Raw genomic sequence first — 22,388 nt, 5'->3', positions numbered from 1 at the left:
CAAGTATATATAAATTGAAAATATGATGCATAACATTGAAATTATAAAAAAAAAACATAACATCTTAATTGGATAAAAAAAAAACCAGTTTCCCAGGAGCCACACCAAAAGGGGGATATGCAACCTGCCTAGTCCAGTAGCGATGGCCAGAAAGAAAGGCAGTAACCACAGAGGAAGTGAGGAAAGAGATATCATTTCTCTTAATATGTATATATATGGCATCAGAGAATTAAAGCAATGAAGTGTTTTTTTCCAACAAAGAGCAAATCAAAGAGATTAACAATAGGAAACACATATTGTATATCTGCCCATTCACAGTGAATTTATTGTTATGAAATAACATAAAACCTATTTACAACACATTTCAATTGGCATCAGTAAGATATATCAGCAGCTATAGACAGTAAACTAAAATTCTTGAATCATATTTTCTTCATAGCCGAATCCTTCCATCAAAAAGAGATAATAATGTCCTCCACAACACATCCAAGCTAAGTAGACCAATACATGCTGTAGCTTTTTTTTTTTTTTTTCCGAAGGTCTAAAATTTATAACTTTTATTGTTTATCTAACTTCTTGCAATTAGAAATTATTCATTGCTAAATCTCCAAAAATCTTCAGAACTTTTTGCCTGAAAGTATGCAGTTAATATTCTTCACAAAATTCTATAAACATAATAAATTTCAAAACAGCGATCTCTTTCATCTTTTTCTTTTTGGTGGTTTCCAAATAATTCGGCTATTCTGAATAACACTTACAAAACTTATGCACTTGCAATCTTCTTACAAAAATTATTCCTAATAGTGTTGCTTTTTGGAGAAAAAAAAAAAAAAAACCTTCCCTAAAGTGTTCAATAAACATAAATAATAAAACCCATCAATATAACACAATAAACATATAGGCAGCACCTCTCTTCAAAACAGAAATTATCAATCTCTATTCATCCACTGAATTATGTAATACATGATTTTCTTTTTTTTTCTTCAATATATCATCAGTCACTTACATAGCATTCATAAATAGATTACAGCTCTTCTTTTGTATAGAGTACTACTTTGTTAATAAGGGTTTCTGAAAAGTGTTTTGAAATAATAATAATTATTATTTGTTGGTGATATTGTTTTGGTTTTCCAATTATAAAAATCAAATTGCCCTATTGACAATTTTGGCCTTTGTCATGGACTCTCAACCATAAGTGTTTTAAAATAGCCACCTCTATATCATACTTAATGTATAAACACTTGATAAGCCAGTTACTATAGTATTTGTCCTGAGATAACACTTTTTAAGGAAAGTTGTGTAAATAATATGATAAAAAAAAGACTCTGCCGGTTACGACGACGAGGGTCCCAGCTGATACGATCAACGGAACAGCTTGCTCGTGAAATTAACGTGCAAATGGCTGAGCATTCCACAGACACGTGTACCCTTAACGTAGTTCTCGGGGATAATCAGCGTGACACAGAGAGTGACAAGGCTGACCCTTTGAAAATACAAGTACAACTCATTTTTGCCAGCTGAGTGGACTGGAGCAACGTGAAATAAAGTGTCTTGCTCAAGGACACAACGCGTCGCCGGGAATCGAACTCACAACCTTACGATCATGAGCCGAATGCCCTAACCACTAAGCCACGCGCCCTCACAAATAATATGATAAATATCAATGGGAAATGAATATTTATCCCAGCGGGCATCAGTGAGAACATGAAATGCATTTTGGCCTTTCCAAGGATGTGTAGTCACAGCCAGCCACATGTTCAAATAAGAAATCATTGCTTATGATACAGAAAACAATGAATAAAATATTCACTATACGTTTCTGTCTGCTTATACATGGTACTTAGGTGCAATTTTAAAGTTAAAATAAGCTGAAAAACATGTTAGATATTCAAGGTTCTCCCTAAACTATTATCTGGGGATATAAAATTATTAGTACAATGTGAAAATGCACCAAATTTCGAACTCACTTTTCTTAAGCCACGTTGTACACTGACGTTTTTACAAGAGATTTTCTGAGTGTCAAATTGATCTGCAAAAACAAAACATAGAAGTAATATGGTTCAAACTTAAATAATAAAACTTTTAATGAATGTTAATGAATAATCAATGTAAGAATGATTTTTTTTTTCCTCTTTTAATTGACATGAGAAATTATAAGCACTGATCTGTAACAGAAAAGAGAAACTGGCTGACTGCCAGAACTTGAACCTGTATGATTGATTGGTTCCATTTCAGAGTAACTGCCTCATAATTGGTTAATGCAGAGCAGCACTGTATATTAAGAGCAGTGATGGCCAGCAAAACTGGACAGTGTTACCAAACTGGTGGTGACAAACAAAAATATCATATATTTATTCTGACTCTCTGAGCACTGAGTTCAACTTTGCCTTTCAACTTTTTCAGGTTGATTCTGTTGAAAGCATTTGGGTTAGGTCCCCAGTTTGAAGTCAGAGGTCTTGTACAGAATCACAAACACTGCTTCCTTCCTTCCTAAAATAACAACTATAAATTCATTGTTGACATAAAAATTTTTTTTTATAAACTTTCAACAGAACATGAAATAATTCTTTTCGGGAACATTGGCTCTTTAGACACACAGACAAAGCTATGAATAACAGCATGTAAATACTGGGTCAAAAGGCCTTTTTGGATAGAGGCAGCCTTTAACACTTTTTTTTTATTATCCAAAAACGTTTTGCAACCTGATATTGACATTCTACAAATCATAGCTTTATGTGATGTGCCTCGAGAGCCAATGCTCCAAAAAAGAATTATAAACATCGTTAGCTTCTACAGTCAACCACCTATTTGTTAGTGGCCAACAAATCTTTATAAAAATCAATGATCAATAACTAATACATGGTCAATGAGTATAGCCAAGGTATGCAATAAATCCAAGTTATATTTGAGATACAGAGTAAATAAGCTGGAAACACTATAACTGAAATGATCAATAGGTAATAAATATCAATTTCCTTTAACCAAGTGAGGTACACAGAGTGCAATTGAATGACATTTCCTAATCAGCTATAATTATGAAAAGTCTGAATTCAACAGTCGTACAATGCTTACAAAGCTTAATGTATCCATCTTGTGGCACCTATTTATACCCATATGGATTGTGTCAATGAAAGTTTCCTGTTTTGATCTAAACAATGCAATAACAGAAAAGACGATTAAAAAGTATGGATTTCATTCAGCTTCAAGTATACAAACTGACCATAACTTATCCATAATTAGACAGGAATTATACAACAATATTCATTATGATCAATAAAAATACTTAGTTTTATCTTAAAGGAAACATATTGCCTGGTGAATGTTAACAGAAAAAAAATCAACTTGGTTATCACAGTTCTAAATAGCTAATTTAGTACATAAAAAAAAATAAAAATAAAAAAAACAAAAACAAAAGAAACCATACCAGCTCCGCATGTTTGACAGAGATCCGGATCACATTCACGCACAGCCAAGAAACACGGACACTGCTTGGTGTTACACTGAGCTTTACAACGGCACCCAGGAAACCTGTTTTGACCTGTAATGACAACAATCTCGAAACTCAAAACTCATAACATCAAAGGATCAAAGAATACCTTTGTCCAGCCTCTGTGCAACAGTAATATACATTAATATTGAAGAAATATATTTAAATATTGACAAATAACAAAATATTTTTACACAGTTTTACGCCATCACAGCCACCTTAGTAGAAGGTTAAGGGTTGGTTACTGTTTGCAAATAGAAAAGTGTGAAAATTAGAAGCTGAAGAATAAAGAGAAACATTTATTTATTATATTCAGTGAAAAACGTGAATTTAAAAAGCAGCATGAAATTAAATATGAAATCAAGGTTGAAGTGAAATTACTTTTCTCTCACCTCAAGCTGTTTTTGTTTCAATGCTTACCTGGTAACTTTGTCAATTGTTAATTCAACGTGAATAGGTACATCTGCTTCTCATAGATATCTTATTTCCTGTTAAACATTTTTATTTCCTTGAGAAAGCTGAGAGCTAGTAACTTCTATTCACTACATTAATTGCTATTTTATTACAACAAAGCGCTTCAAAACTTCACTTCCATTTTCTTTCTTCCTCTTAAAAAAAAATTTTTTTTTTAATATTTATGCTTGTTCTACTTCGACATGTGCAGTCAACCGAATGGCAACCACAAATCAGAACTGATTTTCTTCTTTTTAAAAGAGTGGTAGAAACGTTTGTTTTGTATCAAAAGCAATTAAAGTATGGACTGAAAGAAACTGTTAGTGCTTCAGAAGAAGAAAAAAAAAATTGCTCGTTTTAACAATGGCATTATATGCTAATACCTAAACTGCTGGACTCAGCTCTATTTTGATCAGCAATTGGTGCACTGCAAAATCAAAGCTTCCATACACAAAGCATTTGTGTAAAATAAATTTGCAACATTTCTCTAGCAATTTATTGGAATGAAATCATTTTATGAACGAAATGTGTCACACAATAGAAGTGTAGTAAAAATTAAATTGCATTCTCAAACTGAAAGAAACACGAAAAGAAAATCACAAATAACGATAAAGGTAGGGTATGTATGTTCATCAAACAATTTTGTAAAAAATTAAATGAAGAACCGCCTTTCCCCCGCCAACATCTACATGATAAATTCTAACAAGACCAAAAGCTGATAAAACTTACATTTTATACAACCTAAATCATCATCATCATCATCGTCGTTTAACGTCCGTTCTCCATGCTAGCATGGGTTGGACGGTTCGACCGGGGTTCTGGGAAGCCAGAAGGCTGCACCAGGCTCCAGTCTAATTTGGCAATGTTTCTACAGCTGGATGCCCTTCCTAACGCCAACCACTCCGTGAGTGTAGTGGGTGCTTTTTACGTGCCACCTGCACAGGTGCCAGGCGGGGCTGGCAACGGCCACGGTCAGATTGGTGTATTTTATGTGCCACCGGCACGGAAGCCAGTCGAGGCGGTGCTGGCATCGGCCACGAGTCGGATAGTGCTTTTTACGTACCACCAGACCAGGGATCCTGGCTGGTTCAATTCGATTTCGATTTCGCTTGCCCCAACATGTCTTCACAAGCAAAGGGGGTTGGCAAGGGTGCCTGTCGTACGGTCGCATTGGAGTATTTTACGTGCCACGGCCACGAGTCGGATAGTGCTTTTTACGTACCATCAGACCAGGGATCCTGGCTGGTTCAATTCGATTTCGATTTCGCTTGCCCCAACATGTCTTCACAAGCAAAGGGGGTTGGCATGGGTGCCTGTCGTACGGTCGCATTGGAGTATTTTACGTGCCACTCTGAAATATTTTATCTTTGTAGGTATTGTCAGGAGAAGAAATGACATCCATATTTGCAAAGTCTTTGTGAGTGGCAGAAGAAAGAGAGAAAGAAACCACGATTTGTGCTCTGAATGCATACAACAGAGTGCACTCCAATAAAAGTACTGAAGTTCATGTTTTGATGGTAAAATGATGATGAATTAAGTCTTGCACCCAAGAAAAAGGACAGTCCATCCAACAAGCTTTTACATAGTTTGCTGTCTACCCAATTTCACTTACAGGATTTGCGTCAATTCAAAGCTATGGGCACTTGCTCAAAGTGCTGAACATATATTAGTAACAATGTTACTTTAAGACGGGTAAACAATTAATAATTAGTTTTAGGCGTAGGGGTGGCTGTGTGGTAAGTAGCTTGCTTACGAACCACATGGTTCCGGGTTCAGTCCCACTGCGTGGCACCTTGGGCAAGTGTCTTCCTTGTGAGTGGACTTGGTAGACGGAAACTGAAAGAAGCCTGTCGTATATATATATGTGTGTGTGTGTGTTTGTTCCCCCAACATCGCTTGACAACTGATGCTGGTGTGTTTATGTCCCTGTAACTTAGCGGTTTGGCAAAAGAGCCGATAGAATAAGTACTAGGCTTACAAAGAATAAGTCCTAGGGTCGATTTGCTCAACTAAAAGTGGTGCTCCAGCATGGCCACAGTCAAATGACTGAAACAAGTAAAAGAGCTTTATTCACTTTCTATGGAATTTTTTTCTTATTTTCCACTTGCAACATTGTTATTACAACACATAAGAGATAACAAACTGTCTATGGAAGTATTAGCTAATAAACAGCTCTCTAGAGAACAAATGAAAAAAATTCCCAAGAAAATGTATTATGGAATCAGATTTTAATATCCCACACATAACTCTAGTAGCACATATAACAAATGTAGCAAAAAAGGCTTTCTCAGTCAGTATTTTCAATTACAGAATCATCTAATATAAACTAAAAAAAAATATACAAGTGAACTGACTGCATGCATCTCTTTCAGCAGCTTCAAACATTGCTAACACCAAATCATACCACTTTGGATGTTAAGGCCAAAGGAGCTGATAAGGTCAATGCTAATAAAAACTTGTAACTCTAATATTTCAAATCATGGGATAGAAAAATGCTTACATACATGCACCCAATTAAAATCAAACTGCTTATGTGAGTTTTTCACAATTTATAATGGGTATGAATAGTTTGAAACTTTACCTACAGGGGCTTTCTTGATGCAAGGAAGAGCATATGCTTAGATATACATAAAACTGTGAAAACCCAGTTTATAGTTATTTTTCAAAAAACAACTGTATCATAACAGGAGGTTGGTTTTGAATTTACTTAAATAAGCTGAAGTCGATAAATATTTATCATATAATCAAAATGATGTATTCATTGCAAGAATTCCTTTAACTCTACAAGATCTTTCATCAATATTCAAAATAGCTATTTCCTCTTCAGCTGTACTTTGGCGAATATTTTAACCAAACTTAAGCGAAGTGTTTTAAGTAGCAAGTTTGAAATTCAAGGCATTTGGTATGAGAAATGATAAGTGGGCAGTAAATGCAAGCTATACATATTTTAGGACAAACTTGGCCCACAACATCAATTATTAGTACAACAATATTTTGTGAGGAAGCTCTACAGTTATTTACATTGTAGTTTCATATACTATTAAGTCTGGCAACCAACACGGGATAACAGCTGCTAATGGTAAATACATTGTCTTGAGTCATTTCATTTATTTCATTCAGAAATAGATAGAAATCATGTAGAAATTTATGTCAGCTGTGAGCGACATAAAACACCTTTAGTGATGGTACCCAAGATTTGAAAATAATCCTTAACTGTTATGATAAGAAGGCTATCCAGTTATGAAAACAATGACAGAGCCTCTATTTAATCACTAGGCTTGTTAGAAATAATAACTAATCAAGCTTTACTGTCTTAAATAAAGACATGCTAAAATTTCAAGGGTAACGATGTGGTTAGAATCATTGTCAAATGTATTTGAGAGAGCAAGTACATAAGACGCACTGTTGTCCACTACTGTTGTGAGCATTAAGTATCAGAACATGTAGAAGGCTGCTGTTATGTAAACACATCCAAAGCCTACCAACAAATTAAACAATAAAAATCTATATATATATATATAAAGCTGAAGTTGTCTGTGTATGGCAGGTTTGGTAGCCTTCAACTAACACTATCTCCTCTGAGACCCTGCGGCGCAAGTTGACCAAAATTGAGAGCATGATAGAAGGCTTACTCTTCCTTCCATAGAAGAAAAAATTCAAATCGGACCATGTTAACACCAAAAATTATTTACATCAAAAAGGTGTATTTTTTCTATGAAAATCCCTATTTTTTACAATTTTTTTTACTGCTGTGTCGCCATTTTTCGGTGTATTTCAACCAGAAAAATGTTCACGAAACAAACCCAAGCAATGCCGGGCGATACTGCTAGTATATGATAAAAAATACATTAAAACCAATCCCACTACAAAAGAAGAATATAAAGCATCAACTTACAGTCACTGCTACATTGGCAAAACTTCTCACAAAAATTCTGCGCCACTATGCAAGGACAGGTATCGTCACATCTCTGGCCAGGATGGTCACACGGCTGGTAGTTGTAGACCGGGTTGGACACGCTGTCTTTCTTCAACTGAATCTTTCTGCAATGCATAGACCATAACCTGCACACCAAGAAACAGAAGACGGCCATGTTACAAGCAGACAACCACATGCATACATAGCACTGCCCCTTGCTGCTGCCGCCGCCGACGCTATACTGCTTTGTTGTAATTCTCTGCTGCACTCTGTTCTCGTTTGCTTTCGCGTAAAGAACAGGTCACGCTCCACTGGTTTGTGGAATGCGGGCTTGCTTCTTCTACAGTTTTCCCATGCGGTTCATGGTAGAGGCTTGTTGCTTCCGTCTTATTTATTGATGAGAAGATGTAGCCACAACTGTTGTGGTCGTCAACAACTCTACCAATCAAAATATGCGTGGTGTTGTTATTTAACACAGGCATTCCAGCCATGACTATCCCATCCTTTATTTTCAGGTACACTAAAACAAGGACTGCATTATACAATGTGTCCTAGCCTTTAATGAAGGAATTTTGGCTGCTTTTTCTAGCAGGTTAAGTAACCACATAGAGGCTTTCCAATTGGCTCATGTGTGTATCTATGGCCACAGGCATTCCAGCCATGACTATCCCATCTTTTATTTTCAGGCACACTAAATCAAGGACTACATTATACAATGTGTCCTAGCCTTTAATGAAGGAATTTTGGCTGCTTTTTCTAGTAGGTTAAGTAACCACATAGAGGCTTTCCAATTGGCTCATGTGCATTTCATATTAAAAGTGTGACAATCTTGAGATAATGTGGGGAGCCTTTGAATATAATGCACTGCAAGTATTTTGTTGGATATTTAGGCAGTGCACTTAGTCCTATATTATTCTGTAGAAATAGATACCAAATTGAGGAATGTGCAATAGACTGGTGATCCTATCCAGAAGAAAACTCATCTCTCATCTAATTGATGTCATGAAACTTGAGTTCATCAGTGTTCGTTAAGATATTCAAATCTTTTGAGAGATGGGGAGAACTGAAGAGCAATAGATTAGCTCCAATTCAAGCAAAGGCATTCCAGTTCTGACCATCCCTTCTCTTTACTGGGCACAATGCACCCAAGACTACATTATACAATGTATCTTTACATAGGATAAGGTGCAATTTGAGAATTCTTTGGTAGCCATTTCTAGCAAGTCAAAGAACCACCATGTAGCTGCTTCATTATAGCTCTATGGTGTAGTGTTATAGTTGAAACGGAACTTATGAAAGGCTTTCAAGTTATAACCAATCTGTACTTTTGTATATTTAAGACTGTCTTTTCCTTTTTCCAATGTGGTAAGATGTGATCTGAAGAAAACTTGGCAGTTATTTCTAGCAGGTTGAGCACTCTTGTTGGCTCATCCTGGCAGACTGCAGTGTAGTGTAGATAAAATATATTGCTTGGTGTGGGTTCTGATACTTTCACACTCCAAGCAGGTGCAGCCTCAAAGGCTCTTAAACCATTCCAATAATCAACTTTGTTCCGTCTATCTGGCCGTACAAACGCCATTCCAGACAGAGATGTTGTTGCTTTTATTAGTCTTGTAATCCTCTCTAGCCGTTGTCACTGCCACCAGGTGCAACTCTCAATCACTTTCCTCCAGAAAAAAAAAAAAGTCAAGATCAGTCTCCAGGTTGAAGATCGTCTGGAGCCAAGAGGAGTGAAGGAGAAGTTGGGATGTGAGATCCTGGCAGTTGAGTGGATGGTTGTTTGGCGGGGCAGCCAGCATGCCGAGGTATGCAGGAAGCTTGCAAACACAGATTCTACTTCTTCCACACACATGGCTCCACAAAGCAACACACACGCTTTGCATTTAGTATAGTTATATGCATGCAGCAACCAGCATGGAACATCTCCAAATTCAAGACTGACATAATTTGCCATTAAGAAAACACTATATGAGTTAATAAGATAATACCCAAATATCACACAAACACACAACAATAGTATTGCCTGACTTTGGCACAAAACCAGAAATTTTTGTTGGGGAAAGGGAATGATTGATTTTGCTTGGCTACGCTATGTGAAAGAACTCTCTCAAGTCCTAAGGGCTCCTAGGGTTGGTTACTCAGTCTCCATGGCATATGACTGAGGCCAAAACATTACTCCTGAATGGGATGCAAGTCTGTTGCAGGGTTACCCATTTACAGCTGAGTGGGCTGGAGCAACATGAAACAAATTTTTGTTTTTGCTCAAAGAACACAATGCACAGCTTGGTCTGGAAATCGAAACCACTAACTTGTGATTGTGAGAGCAACACTCTAATCCAGTGTTTCTCAACTGGGGGTCCATAGAATTTTGTCGTTAATATTCAATTGCAATAAATTTGCTATATTTCTACAATACACAAAATATTTTGACAATTTTGTTTATCCAATTTCTAATATTTAATTATAAACATATAAGATTTTCTGAACATCAAAGGGCAATGGACAGGTGGGTGGATGGGGGGACACCAGTGTGAAATAGGGAACAAAAGGGTCCATATGTAAAATATGGTTGAGAAACACTGCCCTAATCCCTAAGCTACACATCTTCTAAGGCATGTGCATAGTACTTATTTTCAAGGCTCTGAAAAGATGAAACCAATGTTCACCCTTCGTGTTTCAATTATAACAATAACAATATTGATATTTTTTGTAACTGGTGAGGGAGTACAGTTAATTAACTCTTTAGTATTCAAATTATTCTGTCTGATAAAATTCTTGTTTATGCACATAGTTTGGAATTACTTGTGCATTATCATGTAGCTTTGGAATTTTGAAGATATGCTTTACTTTTAGGATGACATTGTAGGGTAGATGGGAGAGGCTGAGTCTAGTCAATATGAACATAAAACAGGTAGAATATTTAGGCTGGATGTGGCTGGTTTAAATGCCAAAGGGTTAAGCCTACCTCAATGAGCTACTTGACTAACCTTAAGGATGAAACTCATCACTAGGTCCAGCCCCAGAATTCAAAAGAATAAAGCACCAGACTAGCATATAATAAAGTATCTACTTTACTTCTGCACCAATAATGGCTTTTTCTACATTGGCACAAGTAGCAGATTACCAGAAAGGAAGGATATAATAAATTGGTGAGCATGCCACTAATACACCTACTTGTCGTTCCTACATCTGTCTTTGTCTTTTGTTATATATATATATATCAATACATGATTGATGTATTATTTTATCATACTTTGGAGAGATAAAAACAAATAAACCTGGAAATGTTTGAACTCTGGATTTCGTAGAATACAATTACTCATTCTAAATCATTTACTCTGGTACCAAAAACAAATGAGGGCTCCACTTGTTCAATGAAGAGAATTAACTACTCATTGAACCATAGTGGTCGAGTATTCCAAAATCACTCATCTCTCATATAATTCTCACAAAGAATTAGTATGATAAGAATGGATGGGCTTTTAATTGACAGGTACAGTCCATCTGATGGGCTTTTATAGTTTCTATCTATGCACAAAACTTCATTTGGTCAAAGTCTCCGATAGAGGACATTTGCCCAAGGTGCAACCCAGTAGGATCATATGAAGAACCTTGCGATTGAGATGGGCATAACATCTGTATGTTAGGGCCTTGCAATTCTAGAAGCTAATGTCATACCTGAAGATATTTATTAACTAAAAGGACAGAGGAATAGTCTAATTGTTTTACTTCATAAGACAACTTTTAGAATAATGAAATATGAGTTATAAATTTTACACACTCACACAGACACACACACACACAGTATCCTTGTCAACTAGAACACTCAGAACAAGCCAGAGAAACCCAGCTGTTTGGGAATGGTTTATATGAATAGATTAAGTAAAACAGAGGGAAGGCAAATTATGCAATCAATAGAATAAGGAACTGTTGACATTGTACATATACAGGTGGAAAACACAATGACAAAGCAATGCCATGCAGAACAGAACAACAATGACAAGTGATGACAGCGAAAGAGGCAACAGCAGTACAGGCAAGATAAACAAGGAAGGACGGATATGAATGTATATATGCTTTTGTGCATATGTGTACATACATATATACACATGCATGTATGTATGTTTGTTGTATATATGTATTTGTTAATGTAAGAGAGAGCTTTTCTTTCAAACAAGTTTTATTGAAGACACAAATGTGTTTGAAATTAATCTTTTTTTTTTTAATTATTGGAGATCTTTCATATTTCCTTATTAAACAACACGCAAATTCAACACTCTTGTTGATTGACCATCCATTTACAATACAACAAGGAGCAATTGCAGTATATCATAATATAAAACATGGAACAAAACTAGGCAGAACAAACAATGGTTGAACATTAATTAGGCAAAAATTTTATAATAGCAAAATACAAAACAAAAAACACATGGCTATAAAGACATGTGATATAAAACCATGAATATAATCAGATTTTCTCAGTTACAGCATCACTCCCATAATCCCTTGCTTCCTATTACAAAATGTGGTAAAAATGAAACCAGCATTATCATTTTCTTAGAAGATAAAGCTAAGAAATTTTTGAAATAATGAAATTGGGAACATAACAGCTTCAAGCTGAATGTAAGAGAATAATAAGGGAATAAGAAAAACCGTAAATAAAAACGATTAAATTCAACCTTGTGACCCCATCACATCTCTCTCTCTCTAAATACAGAGAGAGAGAGAGAGAGAGAGAGATACGCACATATATATATGTAAGTATATGAAGATAAATACATTTTAAAGGTGTTTCCTTTCACACAATGGCTAAGAATGCAGCTTTGGCTAGAAAGGACCCTGACCCTTACATCACACGCATGTGTATGAGTGTGTGTGTGTGTGTGTGTGTGTGTGTGTGTGTCTGTATGTATGTATGTATGTATGCATATATGTGTGTATGTATATATGTACACACACACAGAAAAAATAGGTTGTTTCAAAGCATATCACAATATATCACAGATGGAAAGAAGATATTGGATGATGGATTAAGTGGATCAAAGCAAAGAGCAAGGTAGAATACAGACAAACATGCAAGCACCTTAAGGCATACAATGATTGTTATTATTATTACAATAGTTAGTACAATATAGACAGACGGGCACATAAATATGTACGACATAGAAACAAACAAATACCAATAGTTTGAAACATGCACAATATCAAAAAAGTAAATGATTTTGCCTCTGAGCAAATTTGCAAGAGGTTTCAGGTTAAAGGAGAATTTGAAAATATCCTCTCTATCATCGGATTGGAGCCTGGTGCAGCCATCTGGCTCGCCAGTCCTCAGTCAAACCGTCCAACCCATGCCAGCATGGAAAGCGGACATTAAACGATGATGATGTTTCTTTCAATTAATTTTAAATGTAACAAAGAATTTAGTAAAGTAACTTAGTTATCATTAAGCTGATGTTAGGAACATAAATTGTGACTAAGGTTTGGAAGGAGATTATAATTCAGAACTTTTGAAAGCAAGACATTTGTACTACAGAGCCGGATGTGGTTTCAGCTGGGTTGGTATCGAAAAGGTTGAGATGATGATGTGATGTGATGTAATTTGAGAGCTCTTTTGAAACCAAGTGATCATCAACAGCAGTGGTCCTAAACAGAGTCCACATGATCCATGGGTTCCATATGAGATTTTGTAGTTAACATTTATGTGTAATAAATTGGAGAGACATCTATACTGCACAGAATATATCAAAAATATTTTTCTTTTTACAATTCCTAATAATATTTAGTTATAAAAATATATAATAGGATTTTTTAAACATCAACTGGCTAAGAAGGCCCACCAGAGTTGGTTTAAAGGCTTCTTTGTGGGTTGTTTTAAATATATAAATATCATAGATTTGCTCGTTCTTTTCTTGCAAATTTCAGTACAGAGGGAAAATATTTTACAGAACAAATTATCAACATTCTTTTATAATTCAAAATATATAAACAATCATGTAAGAAAATTGATAAACAATAGATTTTAAACTAAATATTTGACATTATATATATATATATGTAATTATGTTGTAAAACAATTTCTATGAAATAAATCTAGGAAAGAATTTACTGATGAATTAATGTTATATTTACTATCGTGATTAGTGTTTTCTAATATTCAATGAGGTTATTATTTAATCCACTCCTCAGCTTCACTCACTGGGATCACTTGTTTTCTTTATAGAGGCATGGCTATGCGGTTAAGAAGCTCACTCTGCAAACACGAGTTTTGGGTTCAGTTTCACTATATGGCATTTTGAGCAAGTGGCTTCTACTATAGACCCAGGCTGATTGATGCCTTGTGAACGAATTTGGTAGACGGAAACTCCGTATGTATGTGTGTGTATATTGAAATCATTTAATATGTAAGTTTCAGGTTTGTATAATATGTGTGTGTGTATATATAAATTACTAGTGGTGCTGATAAAAGAACAATACTCATGAAATATCTATATACACACATTACCTATTTTTTTCAATCTTTGACTGCATTGTTTATGTAGACATATTTGTATATGAAACGTAACTTTCAGTGTTGTCTCTGAATTCTAGAATGACGTGTGCATGTGTATATGTGTATGTATGTTTGAGCTTCCCCCGCCCCCAACCACCACTTGATAACAGGTGTTGGTTCATTATATCCCCATAACTTGACAGTTCAGTAAAAGAGACTGACAGAATTAGTACTAAACTTTAAAAATCAGTACAGGGGGCAATTTGTTAGACTAAATACATTTCAAGGTGATGCCCCAGCATGGCCACAGTCCAATGACTGAAACCAGTAAAAGTTAAAAGATATCATACGGTGTATAGCTTGCAAGTGTTTTTATCATAACTAATCCTAACTTTTACTTCTTTTGCAGATTTACATTAGCGAAAGAAAGGGTTTGACAGTTTCTGTGTATCAAATTCGCTCTCAAAGCATTGGTCAATCTTGAGATAAGCTACTGCAGTGGGATCAATCCCAAAACTATGTGTTCACAAAGTAAACTTCAGAACCACTCAGGCACATACACAAAGTTAACTCATTAGCATTTAAACTGGTAATATCTGGCCAAAATATTCCATCTGTTATATGTTCAGACTGACCAGATCCAGGCTCTCACACATACTCTAGAATGTTATTCTAAAAATAATCACATCATCAAGATCTCAAAGATATAAGATAATGCATGATTAATTCAAAACAATGTGAATAAATAAGCATTACTTTTGACAGAGTACTCTTAACACTAAAGGGTTAAAGCACATATAGATGACTGATGGCTTTAGCTTAGAAACGACTCTGATTTCACTAACTGAAGCAGACCAATGCAATATATATATATATATTCATCACCAACATTGCTAGAAATAAAAGTCAAAACAACTCATAGCCACAATAATGCAGTCGTATTTACTGACAAAGGAGGCCTCACTTGTCAGTAAGTAAGATGGGGTGTTATTGTGACTATATGTTGTTTTGACTCTTATTTCTAGCAATACTGGTGCTGAATAGTGTCCTCACTCGCTTTAGTGACATATATATGTTTTGCCTTTCGGTTGAAAAATTGCTAACAAGCCACCCTTATCATATGTTGGAAGCCACTGATTCACTTTGTCACTAATTGGAGTTTTCACACACACACACATCATACTACTTTTCTTTTGTTCACAAATTCCTTAAAACTATCATAAATCAAGTGGAGGTTTTAGGTTTAGATATTTGCTAGAATCCTAACAATATTTACCTTTTAACTGCATGTCTAGTAACTCAACATATATAAGTGGTATCACCAGTACAACAAAGTATGTCTGAGGAGTTATTTTGAGACTAAATTTTTCATAATTATTACTTATTTCTTTACTACCCACAAGGGGCTAAACATAGAGGGGACAAACAAGCACAGACAAATGGATTAAGTCAATTACACCGATCCCAGTGCGTCATTAGTACTTAATTTATCGACCCCGAAAGGATGAAAGGTGAAGTCAACGTCAGTGGAATTTAAACTCAGAACGCTGTGGCAGCCGAAATACCACAAAGCATTTCGCCTGGCGTGCTAATGTTTCTGCCAGCTTGCCGCCTTTCAAAAATATTACCACGAACGCACAACTGTTTTCTCTAAGCAATTTCCCTACAAAAACAACTCTTCTCATTCCCTCTCTCTCTCTTTCGGAGAGGCACTGAGCAGCTATACGCACACATACACACACGGCAGTAACTTCCACCTACCGAATTCAATCACAAAGCTCCGGTCGGCTCGGGGCTATAGTGGAAGACACCTACCCAAAGTGCCACGCAGTGGGACTGAACCCGAAACCATGATTACTTCTTGCAATTAAATTTCATTCGTGTGTCAATAGTAGGAAGAATATTACATTAACAAATTATGTCTTCACAAAAGACTTTTCTAAGATAATAGTAGAAAATATTTCAACAGAAAAACATGACAATCTGGTTAGAACTGCTAATTTTCAGGTTTTTTTCCATTCTTTCTTTCTTTCTTTTTTGGCATTAAACTGAAATGACTAAATGTCGAGAGCACTCACTTTTTGTTGTAATTCACTATCACAAGCACACACATAATTGTTTTTTTTTTTGCCTAGCTAGTTCGTCATATAATCATAATGCTTATAATTTCCACCGTGTTTGAGTAACTTCAACTGTCAAATATTCAGTTGACAAAAATAAACTACAGGAAATTCTATTTCTTTCCACCATCAGTTTTCGATAAGAAACCAAAAAAAAAAAAAAAAAAAAAAAAAAAACTTGAACAGATTGCTAGTGAATAAATAAATGTCACGATCTGTCTGTGATTCTTTGTTTGGTCAGCAATTATGACCAGACATTATTTCAGTTCTGGATAATTATACTAGGAAGTAAAGCAATATGAGAATTACTGATAAGAAAGCCAACAACAGTTCTTATTTGGACATTACAATAAAAGATCATTTTACGTGGGAAGAATTACAGACAGTTTATGATGCTACTTGTTAAACGGTTGGAATATAAAATAAGCATTCATTTTTATTTTCTTGAAAATAATTAAAACATCTACACACTAAAAGTATGTATGTGTATCTTCACCATCACATATAACTGATTTTATAGCAATTTAAGCTATGAAAATACAAATGTTAATGGAATGGATGTTTCCGCTAAATGTTATAACTAATTCAATATTAAATGTTATTTATATTCTAAAGATATTATTAAATACTAAAAAGATTACTGTGTCAACTTAAGTACAAAGTAATTTTAGAGAATATTCTAAATTTAGTGTCTAGTTTAGTTGGATTAGAACTTAGATGGCTGGAGTTAAAAAAAAAAAAAAAAGAAAAACTATTAGCCACTTTCATTTAGAAATTCTAATCTGCCTTAAATTTTTCGAAGGTGAAGTGGCTCTATCTAGGTAATAGAAAATGGACTTACCTGTTTTTCTTTTTCTTTTTTCTGGGTGGAGTTTGAGTACGGTCCTCTTTCAGATCAGGAATGTGGGCAGTTTCTTTAATAGCAAACTGATAAACCTAAAGAAAAAGATGGTTACTTCACAACTGGTGATGATGAAATAAATGTAAAATTTTTGCCACAAGGGCAGCTAGGAGTGGGGGAGTTGATTACATCAACCCCAGTGTTCAACTGGTACTTATTTTCTCAACCCTGAAAGGATGAAAGGCAAAGTCAATCTTGGCGGAACTTGAACTCAGAACATAGCAACGGGTGAAATGCTTAGCAGCATTTCATCCAGAGTGCTAATGATTCTGCCAGCTCACTGCCTTTAAATAAATGAAAAATAATAATAATCCTTTTTATAAAAGACACAAGGCCGGAAATTTGGTGAAGAGAGGGCTAGTCAATTACATCAACCTCAGTCTTCCACGGGTACTTAATTTATTAACCCCAAAAGTATGAAAGGCAAAATTGACCTCAGCAGAATGTGAAGACAGACGAAATACCTATTTCTTTACTACCCACAAGGGGCAAAACACAGAGATGACAAACAAGGACAGACAAACGGATTAAGTCGATTATATCGACCCAAGTGCATAACTGGTACTTATTTAATCGACCCCGAAAGGATGAAAGGCAAAGTTGACCTTGGCAGAATTTGAACTCAGAACGTAGCAGCAGACGAAATACCACTAAGCATTTCACCTGGCATAGTGACAATCCTGCCAGCTCGCCACCTTGATGATGATAATAATAATGGTTTCAAATTTTAGCCAGTAACTTTGGGGGAGGGTTAAGTCAATTACACCAACCCCAATACTCAGCTGGTATTTATTTTATCAACCCCAAAAGAATGAAATGCTAAGTCAACCTTGGGGGAACTTCAACTCAGAAAAATAAAGACAGATGAAATGCCACAAAGCATTTTGTCCAATTCTAATATTATTGATAATGATCCTTTCTACTGTAGCCACAAGGCCTGAAATCTGCAAGGGAAGCGGGGAAGTCAGTTACATCAACAGTTTGACTGGTACTTATTTTATTAACCCTGAAAGGATGAAAAGTAATGTCAACAGGATTTGAACTCAGAATGTAAAGCTAAAAGAAAAGCCACAAAGTATTTTATCCAGCATGCTAACAATTCTGCCAGCTTGCCTCAACAACGGTAGCAGCGGCATCGACAATGATACACCACTAGCCCAGAAAGAATAAAAGAGATGTCATGACAATATAGCAATGATTGTCCATTGGACACTTTGCAACAAGTATGGACTTGACAGAGTAAAAAAGTGGAATGAACATAAACCTGAAGGCATCATCGAAAATGATAATGCAAAGATCCCATGGGATTTTATGATTCAATGCAACCATGAGACAGAGAAACCAGACATGGTGTTAACTGAGAAAGAAAGCAAACGATGCTGGACCATAGATATAGCATGCCCAGCTGACAACAAGGTGTGTGATAAGGAAGAAAGAAAAGTCGATAGATATGACAGGTTAGCTTCGGGGGTTAAGCAGTTGTGGTCGATGAAAAAGGTGGTAGTAGTACCAATAATTGTTGGAGCCCTGGGAACAGTGAGTAAAAATCTTGAGAAGTACACGGAACAAATACAGGCTGCAATAAGGGTGGAGCAGGTAAAATTCTGCCAGCACAACAAAAACAAAAATTATTATTATTATTATTATTATTAACTTATGATGAAGATTTTAATAAAGAGAGACAGTGAATTAAATTGAACCAAACTGACAAGTACATATTTCATCAACTTCATAAAGATAAAAGGCATTTTCTCCATCTAAAAATAATAGCCTTAACAATTCTTGTCTGATTCATATCAGCATGAAAGAAGTAGATAATGATGAAGGATATTTATCTTACTGAACCTAGACTGTGGCAGGAACTGAACACAGAATGTAAAGGAAAATGACTAAACCGTCACTTAGCGGTTCGGCAAAAGAGACCGATAGAATAAGTACTGGGCTTACAAAGAATAAGTCCCGGGGCTGATTTGCTCGACTAAAGGCGGTGCTCCAGCATGGCCGCAGTCAAATGACTGAAACAAGATAAAAGATAAAAAGATAAAACACAGCAAGGCATTTACTCGAAAACATAGCATTAGCAAAATTTTCAATTAGAACCATGCATAAGCCATACCTGCATACAGTTCTTGGAGCTTATCAGTTTAGCAACTACACAGTAATTATTGCGGTAGACATCATGGAGAACTCGGAACAGGGACTCTTCTGCCCCGCTCCATTCATCACTGGTTGGCTTCTTGCGAACTGGGAACATTATTTCAGAATCTAGAAATAGTAATAATAAAATAAAAATAAATAAACAACAATAATAAAACAAAACTTACAAATTGTATGACAATTTACAAAAACAACACATTTTAATTTTTTAACCACAGAATCACCTTAGACCATATTTTCTGGCATAAAAGTCAAACTTTAGCTACCAAAACTTCCAAGTGAAATGCAACAGGATTTGGAAGGATGGTAGTCATGTTCGAATGTTTATGCTACATGTCTACAGAATATACTCCATCAACTTGTAAACCGGAAAATACAGTATATACATGTGTGTGTGTGTGTTTATAATTTAAAAGAAGCAAGGAATCTGTGATCAGATTATTTTTACAATGCTTATCATATAGTTAAGAAGTTAAACTTAATACAGGTGCAGGCACAACAGATACACTGTTAATTACTTTGTACTGCAACTTGTAACTAATGAGATCATTGGATACAGGCCTTTAAATGCTAATCAGACACTGAGCTTGTGTGTGAGAGAGAGAGAGAGATCAAACAAGACACTTTGCAATATATTCTAAACCTAGAATAACTATGGTATGTATTTTGATAATGGCGTTACTTTACAGCTTAAGACCACTGACACCCCCACCCCCACCCCAGTCCATACACACATGCAGCCGTTTAAGAATTTGGACCTGGAGATCTCCATTTCCAGCGACTTCGAGGGCCACCTCCCAGTGGTGTCAGGCATCAATGAAGAGCCCTCGACTACAACAAGATAACCAAAATTTTTTTTTCCAAGGTCTGGGGTCTCCCGCCCCTAAGCCCCAGACCATCACCTAATCACCCTTACCCATCTTGTTGCTTAACAACAACAACAACAACTACACACATGCATAGAAACACCTAGGTCTGTATGTTTCCCCAGTTAGAACCAATGAATTTCCAAATAGTCTGCTGCAGCCATTTCATTGTGTCTCCATGTTGGACACTTAATTCCAAAAACTTCAGTTTACCTTGCTGTCAGGGAATAAATACTACATCTGGAAGTATCATTAGATTTTGTGACCACCCCAAAAAGGCAACAGAAAACAATTCAGTCATCATCATCACTATCATTTTAACGTTCATTTTTCCATGCTTGCTTCTGTTAGGCAGTTCACTGGGGCAGGTTTTCTATGGCTAAATGCCCTTCCTGACACCAACACTCACCTGTTTCCAAGGTAATGTTTCCCTATTGCAAGGTACATTCTTGCAGAACACTAGAAATGACACTGCTTTTATGACAGTGACACTCATTTACAACTATCTCATGATGTCAAGACAAAGAGACACCAACGTACACACATGTACAAGAGGCTCCTTTCAGTTTTTGCCTACCATATCCACTAAGGATATGGTCAGCCCAATGTATTATTTACAAGAAAATTCAACAGCCATTTCATCAACTGATTGATGATGTTTAGCTCCACATCAGCCATAACAGAACAGATCTATGATCACAGTAGTCACAACCATTATGCTTTTTATGTCTTTTATTTAAGCGTGGCCATTGCCAGTACCACCTGACGAAACTCTGCCAGATCAAATTGGAGCCTGGTGCAGCCATCTGGTTTGCCAGTCCTCAGTCAAATAGTCCAACCCATGCTAGTATGGAAAGCTGACATTAAACAATGATGATGATGATTCAGATAAACTAAATCTGATGCATCCTTTTTTTTTTAAAATGATAAGTGTTAGTTGAGAATGAGTTAAATGTTCTTTTGCCAAACCCTGTCTCCAATCAAGGTGATATTTTCCTGTGATCAGACGTGTTTTTCACAAAAGATGAGTAACAACTTGCTGCTCATTTGCAACCATCATGTAATGCCCAGACAAGGGCACATACGGTCAAACACACACGTGTGTGTATGTGTGTGACAGGCTTCTTTCAGTTTCGCCTTTACCAAATCCACTTACAAGGCTTTAGTTGGCTCAAGGCAATAGTAAAGGATGCTAGCTCAAGGTGATGTGCAGCAGGACTGAATCCAAGACCACATAATTAGGAAGCAAGCACCTTAACCACAGAGCTAATGTATAAAAAATAACAAGAAAAAAGTAAGAATGGAAGATTAAAGAACCTCTAAAATGTTTACAGACTGACTCCCTTATGAGATATAACTGCAGTAATAAGACAACTTTAGAACTATCATCAGTTATTTAAGAAACTACTGTACCAGCATCATTACTCTTCTCGCTGTCTTCACCATTTGTACTAGCAGGAAGGCCATTTTTGCGTTTCCTGCCTACAGTGCGTGTAGGGGAGGTCTTTGCACGCTCTGACCTCTCGAGGCCAGCTTTACCATCACATTTGTTGCCATCATGCTGTTCACCATTTGTTTGTTCTTTATAGCCAGTCTGAAGAAACAAAATAATACTTTGATTAACAATTTCTGTGGAATAAGTTAAAAATATGAATGGATGGAAAATGGACATTAAATGAATGATCATGATGATGATGTAGTAATAGTAGTAGCAGACAACAGTTAGAGCAGACAGCAGTTTGTATTCTATCACTGGAATGCACATGTATTTGGAACAAACTTTCACATAACCCAGATTATTCTACTGAGAACAGATACAACAGACTTAGATAAAAGCTGTGTTACAAAATACTGTAACTGGTACATAAACCCATACTGTTAAGTAAAGGCGGCGAACTGGTAGAAACGTTAGCATGCCGGGCGAAATGCTTAGCGGTATTTTATCTGCCGTTACGTTCTGAGTTCAAATTCTGCCAAGGTCAACTTTGCATTTCATCC

General features: G+C 36.0%; 1 protein-coding gene and 1 long non-coding RNA gene across 5 annotated transcripts in view; one reads left to right on the top strand and one right to left on the bottom strand.

Annotated features, from left to right (window-relative positions):
- LOC115219651 (histone-lysine N-methyltransferase EZH2) overlaps nt 1–22,388 on the bottom strand; it is a 200,220-nt gene that overhangs the window by 10,137 nt on the left and 167,695 nt on the right. For 3 of the 4 annotated variants that reach the window (XM_029789852.2, XM_029789847.2, XM_029789827.2), the window contains 6 exons: nt 21,804–21,984; nt 19,484–19,632; nt 17,308–17,402; nt 7,836–8,002; nt 3,425–3,538; nt 1,968–2,029 (listed from right to left, as the gene is read on the bottom strand). In XM_029789852.2, the coding sequence (XP_029645712.1) occupies nt 1,968–2,029; nt 3,425–3,538; nt 7,836–8,002; nt 17,308–17,402; nt 19,484–19,632; nt 21,804–21,984 (768 nt within the window). The remainder of the gene's footprint in view (nt 1–1,967; nt 2,030–3,424; nt 3,539–7,835; nt 8,003–17,307; nt 17,403–19,483; nt 19,633–21,803; nt 21,985–22,388) is intronic. The other variant, XM_029789840.2, reaches the window with a different exon arrangement.
- LOC118765246 lies at nt 5,520–6,208 on the top strand. The gene is made up of 2 exons (XR_005001089.1): nt 5,520–5,650; nt 6,003–6,208. It is a non-coding gene; the product is annotated as an uncharacterized LOC118765246 (long non-coding RNA).

This window comes from Octopus sinensis, linkage group LG1 (genome assembly GCF_006345805.1).
Source record: "Octopus sinensis linkage group LG1, ASM634580v1, whole genome shotgun sequence".
Lineage (NCBI taxonomy): Eukaryota > Metazoa > Mollusca > Cephalopoda > Octopoda > Octopodidae > Octopus > Octopus sinensis.
This window is presented reverse-complemented; position numbering and strand designations above follow the sequence as displayed.